The 12,592-nt window shown below is 29.5% G+C and overlaps 1 protein-coding gene across 5 annotated transcripts; it reads right to left on the bottom strand.

The window, feature by feature from the left end:
* Positions 1-1,586: 1,586 nt before the first annotated feature.
* On the bottom strand, positions 1,587-9,139 carry LOC130667882 (V-type proton ATPase subunit H). Of its 5 annotated transcripts, none has more exons than XM_057469784.1 (10): positions 8,943-9,137; positions 8,644-8,725; positions 8,380-8,569; positions 8,088-8,306; positions 6,433-6,534; positions 6,000-6,205; positions 5,023-5,107; positions 4,548-4,954; positions 4,348-4,461; positions 1,587-2,992 (listed from the first exon to the last, which is right to left on the bottom strand). In XM_057469784.1, exons 1-10 carry the CDS (start codon positions 8,998-9,000, stop codon positions 2,899-2,901), a joined length of 1,557 nt encoding a protein of 518 aa, XP_057325767.1. In that variant the 5' UTR covers positions 9,001-9,137; the 3' UTR covers positions 1,587-2,898. The 5 variants fall into 5 exon arrangements, with proteins under 5 accessions (XP_057325767.1, XP_057325766.1, XP_057325769.1 ...); XM_057469783.1 differs by having other exon boundaries at positions 6,000-6,208; XM_057469785.1 differs by lacking the exon at positions 1,587-2,992 and adding an exon at positions 3,207-3,370 and having other exon boundaries at positions 6,000-6,208; positions 8,943-9,139.
* Positions 9,140-12,592: the final 3,453 nt, after the last annotated feature.

The following is a 12,592-nucleotide window of genomic DNA, read 5'->3' on the forward strand; positions in this document are numbered from 1 at the left end:
AAAAATTCTTATACAATTATTTTCTCATAGATGGTGCATCAAAAAAAAATTTTTCTTAAAATTCTCATATAAATCATCAGAATCTATGAGAAACAGAAGCTGTAATATTGTGATTATAAGTATTTATAAGTTTTCGAAAAATGTAAAGTTTACAATTGAGTAGATTTTGGAAATGAATAAGATTGTATGAGACGATTTCTGAAGTAATCATACAAGATTTGATACTAATTAATCAATGTGATTACAGTAATTTTCCATATAGTAACGAAAAAATTTATGAGATTGATTAAGGTTTATATGCTTAATTATTGAATTTTTTAGCATGAATTCAAAAAGTTTTTATTATGTATACTCAAGAATATTTGTATGAGTATTTATAAACAGGTACTTGTTGATCCGTTAAATGACAGAGGAGTACTCGAATAAAATCGTATTGAAATTTGGAATATAACACTTCTGAAATAAATGTCTTACCAGGGACACTACATGTCGTAGGCGCGATCTCGTGGCGAGCACCGAACTACTCCCGCTGCTGCTGGCTAGCACCGGTGACTTTCCCCTTCTCCATATCGATCTTTTCTCCCAAAAAATTTTTTTCTCTTGGCTTAAGCAGCTTTTGTTATTTTGGCCGGAGAATACAAAAATACTTGCGTAAAAAGAGCTATATAGCTCTATGAGCAAACTTAATCATTGTAAATTTTTTTTGTTTTCAAACGGCGGTATTATTCTTCAATAAAGTTTTTCATTTATTATTTCATTTTCATTATTTACTATTTATTATTATTATTATTATTATTATTATTATTATTATTCTTTTTATTATTCTTTTTATTATTACCCTTTGTAGCATCTGTTTGGCAGGACTCGCAGTGCAATCTAAGAAGCTCCCACTAACACTCAGATGGTCTGCATCGCTGATGCTGGATCTTCTTTTAGGTACAGCCGGTGAATCGGCACCGTTTTGCACGAGTTTTCGTCTTGAGAAAATGTACTCGGGTACCGGTACCGATGGCAGGATCATGGACGCTGCTATTTTCATGTGAGTGGTCCACTACCAAAGACTGAGGCACATTGTGGAGGACAAGGCCCAGGTCCGGAGCACCGGCCCCATTGATGTTCTCACCCAGCAGCCGATCAAAGGAAGACGTCGCGGTGGCGGAGTTCGTTTCGGTGAAATGGAGCGCGACGCTCTGATAGCTCACGGCTGCTCTTTCCTTCTCCGCGACAGACTTTTCCACTGCTCCGACAAGTCCAGCGCGTTGGTGTGTCGCAAGTGCGGAAGTCTTCTGGGTCCAGTTACTGAATTCCTTCCTGTTTATGGGGACAAACGGTCCAGCTGCCGGCTCTGTGACAGCGACAAGGATCTATATGATATAGACATTCCTTACATATTCCGATACTTTGTGACCGAACTTGCCTCGCTTAATATAAAAGTTAAACTTGAATTTAATTTTGTGTAATTTACAATTTTATATTTAGTTAATTTTAATAAATTTAATAAAATTAATAAAAAGAAAAAAAAATTTTTTTTGTCAAGAAAAATGTTTTTTTAAAACTTTATATTTGTGAAATATAATTAACAACAATTATTTATATTTAGTGTTAATACTTTTAATTGATTTATTTCTTCAATCCATTCTCTACTTTATGATTATTTTATATTATAATTATATAACTTTAAGGCCACTCAGACAGTGCCCCGCTTTTTAAAAATTTTTAATGACCCAACTGTCAAGCTAATCAAAATTTTATCAATTATTTAAAAAAAATTAGAAAATTAATTGAAAAAAAAATTTCAGACGTAGAATTTAAAAAAAAAAAAAAAAATTACTTTGATGTCAATTGAGAGGTAAACGAAATTTTGAAAATAAATTTCAGTAAAATCATGGCGATTTCACAATTCGAATTTTCAAATTTTGTAGCCTGAAATTTATTCAAAAAATTTGATGACGTGTAAGTAATTTTTTGAAAATTCTATGTCTCGGCGAAATTGTCATTTTTTCGATTTTTTTTTTTGTTAAGGACATTCTCCGAGTCCCCCACTATTTAAAAAATATTCAATGACTTTAAATTGTAATGAATGTATTAAAATTTTATTAATTAATTTTAAAAAAATTGAAGCATTAATTGAAAAAAGGACACAGTTTCAATTTCGCCGAAATTTAGATTTAAAAAAAATTACTCACAGTCAAAATCTACCAGGAGTTAAATAAAATTAATTAAATAAATTTTAGCCGCCAAAATTTAAATCTCGAATTATAAAATTGACATCAAGATTTTACTGAAATTTATTTTCCAAATTTTGTTCAACTCCTGATTGATATCAACTGTAAATAATTTTTTTAAAAATCTGTCTCGGTGGAATTGTAACTGCGTTGCGCTTTTTTCAATTAATGCGCAACTTTTTTTAAATTAATTATCAAAATTAAAATACATTCATTACAATTTAAAGTCATTAAATATTTCAAAAAAGTGGGGGCACTATTTGAGAATGGCCTTGATCAATAAAATTGTAATACGGCTTTGACAATTGAGTTTTTAAAAAGTGGCGGCACTATTTGAAATTGCCTTTAATGTTTTAATTTATAGTACAGAATTTATACTCTTAATATTTTAATTAATTACCGCGTGTCAAACGCAAGATATTTTTTTTATCTACAAGTAATTTTCTTGATGTATGTACATGGCATTGATTTGATTTAATTATCAGTATAGTAAAGAAAAAAAAAAAATAGATTGCTTATAATTTTGTCAGAGGAACAGAGCGATCGCGTCGCAATGAGTGGAATGTAGCCAACCAATCAAAGCCAATACATAATTAATAAAATAATTTAAAGTACAATAACAATTTAAAATTTATATATATATTCCATGCCATACGTTTATTTAATAACGACTCTACGCTTTAGCGGGAACTTGTGCTCCAGGTTTTGGGCCTGAAGTTCCACTCGCTCCGGTCTGTTCTTTCTCCAATTGCTTACCGAGGTATTCCCTAGAAGGAAAAATTATCATTTATTTTTACATCATAGTTTCTTTACATATCATTTATTTTTTAATAAATAAATATTAAGTACATTTTTGATGCTTTACATTATGATCAGTCTTAAAATATGTGATGATTTTTTGAAAAATAAAGTAAATGTCAATTTATTTAGTTTATTCGTTAAAAAAATAATAAATAAAATGGTTTATTATACATGGCCTATTAACTAGACCCAGTGTGATTTTATAAAATATCCTCGTGGTACAATTGTGTAAAGTCATTTTTTTTTTTTTTTAATTATTTATTTATAATTGTTATTTTTTTATTTTTATTTATCAGGACGATTCTTTATCGCGTGTAAATAAGTCTAAAAATTTCATTGACTGACTGAAAAAATGAGAGTTGATGTGTTAATTATGATAATTAATTGTTAGTTTTATTAATTATTTTATTTTACTCAAATTATTTTTTATAGTAAATATGGAAAAATTTTTTTTAGGAAAAATATATTGAGTAGAATAAAATAATTTTTGTAATAAATAGAAGGGTGAGGTGACCCTACATCTCAGCCAAAAACATTACAGTCAAGAGGTACCGTCTTTGGACACAGGGCCAGTTTTGGACACCGGAAAAATTTATATAAAATAATTTGCCAATGATACAGTGACATCATTAATTTTTGAATCTGATCAAAGGATGATCCTGAAGTTAGCAGACAATTAAAATTTTTTTTCCACCAAAGAATTACAGAAAAAAAAAAACTAAAAATATACACATGTAGAAAATTTAAAAAACTATAAGTGCAATTTTTTTAAATATTTTTTTTTTTATAATTTATCGGCTTAAAAAAATCCAAAAACTATTAGACGTCTGCTAACTTCAGTATCATGATCAAAGATCATTTCATTGCAATGAGTTTTTTTTTAATTTTTTCATTAATTAAAATAAAGTATTAAGTGTCCAAAAATGGGACAATGGCCGCAAATAGAATTTCTACCCTATACCGGATGATACTGAAGTTAGCAGACGTCTGATAATTTTTAAAATGATAAATTATAAAAAAAAAAATATTTGAAAAAATTGCACCTGTAGTTTTTTCAATTCTCTACATGTGCATTTTTTTATTTTTGTAATTTATTTTCAGAAAACAAATCCGAAAATTATGAATTGTCTACTGACTTCAGGATCATAAAATATCTCAATGTAAAAATATTTTACGTTACTATCAAGTGTAGAATTGAGATATAAGTGACTGAGATATTTCACTTGATATATTTTGACCAAAATGTTTTTGGCTGTGATGTAATTTGATTAAAAATGAGGGAGAGCCAAAGGGTTACTGATAATAATAAAAATAAATTTACCAGTTGTGAACCATGAGCTTTTGAACAGCAATCAAAGCCTCATATCGTACATTAGGATCTTCGTGACTCAGTAGTTGCATCACGCGTTGTTTACCTCCCAATTGCTCAATAACACTAGATAAAAATTCCAGTCACGTTATTAGATTTTTATCAAATAAAAATACTATTCAACATTACAAAAGTATGTAAAAATAGCTTACTGCTTTCCACGTGGGTAATGTCTGACATATTCCCCGATGTCAAAGGAAGCGACACTTAATACCAACGGGTCTTTGCTGGTCTCCAGCAAGTGAACGAGGATACGGAGCAACTCGTAATTTTTTTCGTTCAACCTGCTGGCATTTTCACGCCAGAACTTTGATGACTTGTGGACCGGTGACCATTCCAACCGCCCGGACTTCACCTGAGTCGAGTACTCATCGAATGAGCTCAGGTCCTGAACAGAAGCCTGGAGTTTGTCGTTGAGAAACTCAATGTCTTCTGTAATGTCCTCGTCGTCAAATTTACGTTGGCACAAAATCGACAGTTGCTTCAATACTTTGCACTGGACCATAGCGATGCAGTGCTCTTTTGCTACTTGTCTGTCTCCAACTTTCTCAATTAAGTTCTGTAAAAAATTAAAATTAATAAAGAAGAAAAAAAAATTTCTTTTTAAATTTAAAAAATATTTCTTACTCTGAATACAGCGAGAATTATACGAGTTACTTTTTCTTTAACAGAATCGCTGAGGATGTCAGCCAGTATCGGAATTACATTGAACCTGAAATTTTTAAATTTATATTAATAATAATAATAAATAATTAAAATTAATGACGATCCCGAAGTTAGTAGACAATTAAAAATTTTTGGATTTTTTTTTGAACAATTAAATTTGAAGAAAAAAAAACTAAAAATATGCACATGTAGAAAATTTAAAAGACTGCATGTGCATTTTTTTTTCATAATTTATCGTTTTTTAAAAAATCCAAAAATTATTAGACGTCGGCTAATTTCAGTTCCATAAATTAATGATCCTGAAGTTAGAAGACAATTTTCGGATTTTTCTTTCTAACAAACCAATTGGAAAAAAAAAAAAACTAAAAAAATGCACATGTAGAAAATTAAAAAATCTATAAGTGCAATTTTTAAAAATATTTTTTTTTTTCAAATTTATCGTTTTAAAAAAAAATCAAAAAATTATTAGACGTCGGCTGACTCCAGTTTTATGATTATGGGTGTGAATGTAGCAGACATCAGACAAATTTAAAATTATAAATAAATAGAGTAAATAATCGATAAATAAAATTTGAAAAAAATGCGCATTAAAAAAATTTAAAAATCTATAAGTGCATTTTTTAAAAATATTTTTTTTTCCATTATTTACTCTACTTATTTATGATTTTTAATTTGTCGTATGTCTACTACATTCACACTCATTTATGATTTTGAAGTCAGATGGCAATTAAAAATTTTCGGATTTTTTTCTACAAAACAATTATCAAAAAAAAAAAAAAAAAAAAATACACATGTAGAAAATTAAAAAATCTATAAGTGAAATTTTTCTAAATATTTTTTTTTTAATAATTAATCATTTAAAAAAAAAATCCAAAATTATTAGACCTTGGCAAACTTCAGTGTCATTAAAATTACGAATTTTAAAATAAAAAATTTACTTGTTCATTTTCTCAGCAAGAAGTGGATTGAAGGTAAGGACCCACAAGCAGAAAATGAGTTGATACTGAACTTGGAAGTTGACGCGTCCAGATAAAACACTCAGGAGTGTTGATATTCCGTCAACGGAAATGAATGCAAAACGATACTCATCAACACGCAGCATCATTTGGAGACATCTTGCAACCGACTGTATGTACTCGTTGTTCTGCTTCATTAAAATGATCTCATTAGTGTTAAATTATTATCATAATTAAAAAAAAAAAAATATTAAGTGTTATGGTAAAAAAAATTCAAATCTACAGCTGCCAAAAAATACACCCTAGCCTCCCATAAAAATGACTGATAATTTACTCATTGATATTAATAATAAATTTACTAGGTCATAAATCTTAAGACAATTAATTGTTACGATTGTTGTTATTACGAACGAACCGGGCTGGGCATTTCTTGGAGATCGGTCGCCTCCCCGGGCTCAGTGGGTACGCCGTCTTGCACCACCTCGGCATACACGTGTGACTCCTGCACGGCATCAGACTAAAAACCCATTCAATATTCTTTCGACCTCTTTTTAATAAACTAATTTTTTTTTCTTTCGTGATTCCCAATCCGCGAGCCCGCGTAAGCAACACTGCAGTTCGGGATAAATTTCTAACAATAATTATTATTTTTTTGTCTACTGAAATAAATATTAGTCACGTTACAATATGAATTGTTAGTACAGTTTCTAATGTTAACATTCACAGACTCCATAAAATACCCAGCTGTGATTTTTTTGTGCTGTGCATAAACTAAAAGCGGTGATAAAGCGACAAGCATGCGTGTTAAAATATAATATTTAAAATCCTGGAACAAAGTCTTGATTATATTTAAAGCTAGTGTGGATATTTTAAATTATGATACTGAGATTAGCTGACATTTAATAATTTTTGGATTTAATTGTTGGAGTAAAATTATTTTTTTAAATTGCATCTGAGGTTAAAGATCTAGTACCTGATCAGGGAACTAGTATTCGATCACTTCATGTATTTGTAGATCTATATTAAGTAAAATTTAGCAGTTTCCTGATCAGGTACTAGTTCGCTCATCAGATACTAGTTCCTTGATTGAATACTAGTTCCATGATCAGTTACTAGTTCCCTGATCATGTACTAATGCCCTGATCAGGTGCTAGTTCCCTGATCGCGTACTAATGTCATGATCAGGTGCTAGTTCCCTGACCATGTACTAGTTCTTTGATTGAATACTAGTTCCCTGATCTTAATACTAGTTCCCTGATCATGTACTAGTTCCTAGATTGAATACTAGTTCCCTGATCATGTACTAATGCCCTGATCAGGTGCTAGTTCCCTGATCATGTACTAGTTCCTTGATTGAATACTAGTTCCCTGATCATGTACTAATGTCCTGATCAGGTGCTAGTTCCCTGATCATGTACTAGTTCCTGGATTGAATACTAGTTCCCTGATCAGGTACTAATTCCTTGATTGAATACCAGTTCCATGATCAGTTACTAGTTCTCTGATCTGAATACTAGTTCTCTGATCTGAATACTAATTCCCTGATCTTAATACTAGTCCTCTGATCTGAATACTAGTTCCATGATCAACTACTAGTTCCCTAATCAGTTACTAGTTCTCTGATCTGAATACTAGTTCTATGATCAACTACTAGTTCCCTGATCTGAATACTAGTTCCATGATCAACTAGTAGTTCCTTGATTGAGTACTAGTTCTCTGATTCAGTACAGGATCTCTTACTTAATAGTTTTTTAAATTTTTTACATGTGCATATGTTTAATTTTGTTTTTCTTCAAATTGAATTATTGAAAAAAAAAGAAAATCCAAAAATTATCAATTGTCTACTAACTTCAGAGTCATTTAAAATTACATCTAAGGGCGTGTTCAGAAATACCCTCTGAATATGAAAAATTACCTATCCAGATGTGATTAGTACCTTCGTAATGTTAAATTACACCTCTGGTTCGACCAGAGGATACTTATGAACGCAGGAGTTGAATATTTCTCTTCCAGAGTGTGTTTCTGAACACGCCCTAAATGTTTTCGTGGCAGATTAAGATTTGGACTTACGCTCAATTTCAACTGATCTTTAAGCCAGGTTAGATAAAAATGTAGATCAGCGCTCTCCATCTGAGCGTGACTCCAGCACGCGAGTTTTGCAATTATACGGGATGTCATATTCATGATAAATCCGTCCTGGCGATTCAGCAGATTCAAAAATGGCGACCAGACTGATTCGCGTTTACGGCTGGCATGCTCGCGGAATATTTCCACGCGACTGCGATCTTCCTGAGTTATAAAATAAAATAAAATTAATTAGTATTAATAATGATTGTGGGCTGATTAGAGAAAGAAAAATTACTTGAAGCATGTCATCAATCATGACAAGAATATATTGTATAGTTTGATCCTTGGAGATGTGGCTTAGCAAATTCAAAAAGGTCTTGGCTGCTTGGCTGGGATTTTGTTTCAATTTCGCATCTCTTACTGCCGGGTCATTGGTGTCAAAGCCAACGATAAAATCATAGTCTTCTTGGGAGATCATTTGTGATCTTAATAAATTACATAAGTAATTAATAAATTTAATGAATAATTAATTTTTTTTAAATGACAGGAAAAATCTTACTGATTATATGACTGCCAGTTTATTTTTTGGCTCCTGATATCAGCAACCTGCTGCTGAAGAACACTAGTGGCTGCTAACATATCTGGAGAAATTTCAAAAAAATATAAAATTAATAAATGACAAAATTATTTAGTGACGTAAATAACAACAGAATTTCGTGTTTTATAAATAAAATTTAAAATTGTGACAGATTATTTTGGCAGGTGAGAATATTTAAATAAAGACACGAAATTAAATATAGTGTGGGAGTGGCTGAGTGTGAGGTTGATTAAAAAATAATTTTCTAGAGTTATAATTACCATGTTTTTCTTCAGGCAAAGCTGGAATTATTTGATTAATATTCGCGCGATCTGCCATTGTTATTTATTGCAAAATAAATTTATATTTAAGTTAAATAATTCGCCTAAATAGGCGTTTTTTTACACAACTTTAACAAGTACACTCAAGTAAATTCTTTATTTTTCTATGGTCAGTTGTTCGATCACAAGACTTTAATATCCCAGTGGCGACATCTTGACAGTTCTAAATAACTCTAGACTTTTTTATAGTTATTTTTATATGTTACTAGAAGCGCGCGAATTTTAAAAGTATCTAAGTTTCATTTTGTTATGTCCTGGAAGGTTACTAGGGTCGGAGTTTCATATTTATTGTTAAATAGGTCAATGATATGAGGACACGAAAAAAGGTACATTGATTTTTTGAAAAATAAAGTAAATGTAAATTTATTTAGTTTATTCGTTAAGAAAATAATAAATAAAATGGTTTATCATACATGGCCTATTAACTAGACCCAGTGGGTTTTTGTAAAATATCCTCGTTTATTTATTTTTATTTATCGAAACGATTCTTTATCGCGTGTAAATAAGTCTAAAAATTTCATTGACTGACTGAAAAAGTGAGAGAAAATGATTTGATTTAATAATCGGTATAGTAATGAAAAACAAAGGACGCGTCACGGTAACATAAAATTAGACAGAAACTGATACTGTGCACATTGCAAAAAAATTTGTAAAATCGAGATAATTGCATTACAGATTTTTTGAGGTACAATTCCTTAAGCTTTGAGTTTATTTCAAAGACATTTTGAAACCCATCAAATTTATGAATTGAATTTTTTTCTTTTGAACAATGCTTTTAAAAATTTTTTTTCGTGCAAAGCTTTGTTTGATTTTTTTTTCTATTATATGCATGCTTTACGACACGGTGAAAAAATTTTCTTCTGACAATTAAATTTTAGTTATGACAACAAAATGATTTGATTGACCATTGCCAATCATAAATATTGGAAGTTTCTACAAAATACTTTGTAATACAATAATTGCTTCAAGCTCGGAATATAAAAACTCTGAAATAAGTTTCTTACCAGGGACACTACAAAGCGGTGGGCGCGATCTAGTGGCGAGCAATGAACTACTCTGTCTGCTGCTGTCTAGCACCATAACTTCCTCTCCACCTCTAATGATGTTGGCAATGAAGATTTTTATTTGGCGGTGGAGGTATTAATAAAATCCATCATGAAATTAGTAAAGATGATTATCCAAGAGGACAAAAATGGCACAAGACAGGTAACAAAATATACACTGAGAAAAAAATTTAATTAATAACTCTCATTCTAGTCCAAAGCATAAATGCAATCGCGAAAGCATAATGGAAGGAAATCGAGAGACCAAAAAAAAAATACGTATTTTTATAAATGCTCTTGGTGAATTGTTAAGTCTATTTGAAATGATTAAAATTGTAACGAAAATGCGCAGCTCATCCGGTGTGCAAAACATACGTTTCTTGTACCGTGGCTTTGAAAGCACAACTAAACAAGTTAGTTGGATTTGCTCAAAATTGCAAGAAAGTCGATTATTACCAATCGATTCTTTCACTACTTGTGATCTGTTGCTTTTCTTTTACTACACAAAGAAAACCATAAAGTGATCCCAAAACATGAATAATTTTTTTTGTCATGTTGTGCACATTGTAAGCATAAGATAAATAAAATTCAAAAAAACTGTTTTAATTCAAATGAATGAATAGAATGAGTGGATGACACAGAATAAGTGTCGCTGTACGTGTCAGAAGACCACTGATTTAAACAAAAGTAGATCGTGGCTGTGAAATCAATGTCGAAAATGAAACATAGAAAAAAATTTTCTTCTGGCAACTAAATTTTAGTTATAACAAAATGATTTGATTGCCTATATAGGCAATCATATATTTAGTTCTTTTGTCAAAATATTTTAAACTCCAATATATACTTCAAGTTGGGAATATAACAACTCTGAAGTAAGTATCTTACCAGGGACACCACAAATGGTGGGCGCGATCTAGTGGCGAGCACCGAACTACTATCGCTGCTGCTGCCTAGCACCGTAACTTCTCCTCCACCATATTTACCTCCCACCCACAGTAACCCAACAAAAAAAAACATTCCTTATTATAAATCGGTAAATACTTCAGGGTTGGGACACTACTGATAAATTTGAACTTGAGAATTCCCAATCACTCCATGTATTTGTATATTTATATTTAGTAAATATATACAAATATATATAGAAATACATGAGTGATCGAGTACTAGTTTGCTGATCAGGTACTTGGTCTCTCCTTAATTATTTTTAAAGGTATAAAATATAATAAAAAAAAATTTGTAATATTATTTTTATAAAAAGTGATTTATTTTCAATGAAAATTATTTAAATGTATAAAACTAAATTTATATAAATGATAAATTTTTTATAAATGATTTAAACGATAATGAATTGATTTTGTTTTTATCACCATTCTCACAAAAGCTTTGATGACATTTACTTATAAATTTAAATTTATTGTTTCAATTTATATTTGTTAGATAACAATGATTTTGTTTGTATATATTTTGCTCATATTACTGTTAGTTAATACTAGACGTATTATATATAAAATACTAAAGATATTGTCCATATAATAGTACAGTTGCTTTATTTATAAATTTAATAATTAATTAACGTACTCTTATTAATTATGAATATTTATAAATGTACTACTCCATTATGTATATTAATTGTCGTTACAGTCTGTCGTAATTAAGCTCATTTAAATATTTCGAGTCATTTGATTCAACTTTACAACATCTAGGATATTGCAGATTATTAAAAATATAAATTTTATAAATTTCATTAAAAAAAAATATTTTCTTCCATTTTATTTAACACTCGGTATAAAAAATCATTTTGTTCTCAATAATAGCAAGTACATAAATTTTAATTCATATAGAAATAGTTTTATTATAAAATATAAACATAAATAAATTTAAAAAAACGTAAAATATTTATCTGAAGAAAAATTTTTAAAAAATTTCATTTAAAGTCTAAATATCGCAATAAATTTATTACAGTATAAAAAAAATTAATTAATATCTAATTTTGTTTGTCTAACAAACTTATAAATCACATTCAAACAGCACAAAAGTTGGCCTGTAATTTATCATATTTATCAATTATTCATTTTTAATATTTATTAATTTATTCATCTTCATTATCATTTTCTTTTATGTACGCCCAGCTATTAAACTATTTTTTACTCAACACTTTATTATACCGATATATAAATCTCAATACTACTCTATATTGAAGCCCTCAATTTTTATTTATTTTTTTTTTAAATCAAAAGAACAAAAAAAAATCAATTTTTAAAATACACAAAAAAAAAACATTTCCCCCAAGAAATTTTTTCATTTTTCATTGAAAACAAAATTTTCTTACGACTAAAAAAAAATTTCCTGGTTCAAAAAATTTTTTCCCGCCACAAGAAAATTTTTATTTTCCCTTCATAATAAAAAAAAATTTCTTAGGACGAGTAAAAATTTTTTCCACTACATACATATTACATTATAACATATATAAAAAAATATATATATGTCCAAGTATGTCTCATAAATTGAGGATAAAAATATAAACCTCGAAATGTTATTGCAAAATAA

This window comes from Microplitis mediator, chromosome 5 (assembly GCF_029852145.1).
Source record: "Microplitis mediator isolate UGA2020A chromosome 5, iyMicMedi2.1, whole genome shotgun sequence".
NCBI classification, from domain to species: Eukaryota; Metazoa; Arthropoda; class Insecta; order Hymenoptera; family Braconidae; genus Microplitis; species Microplitis mediator.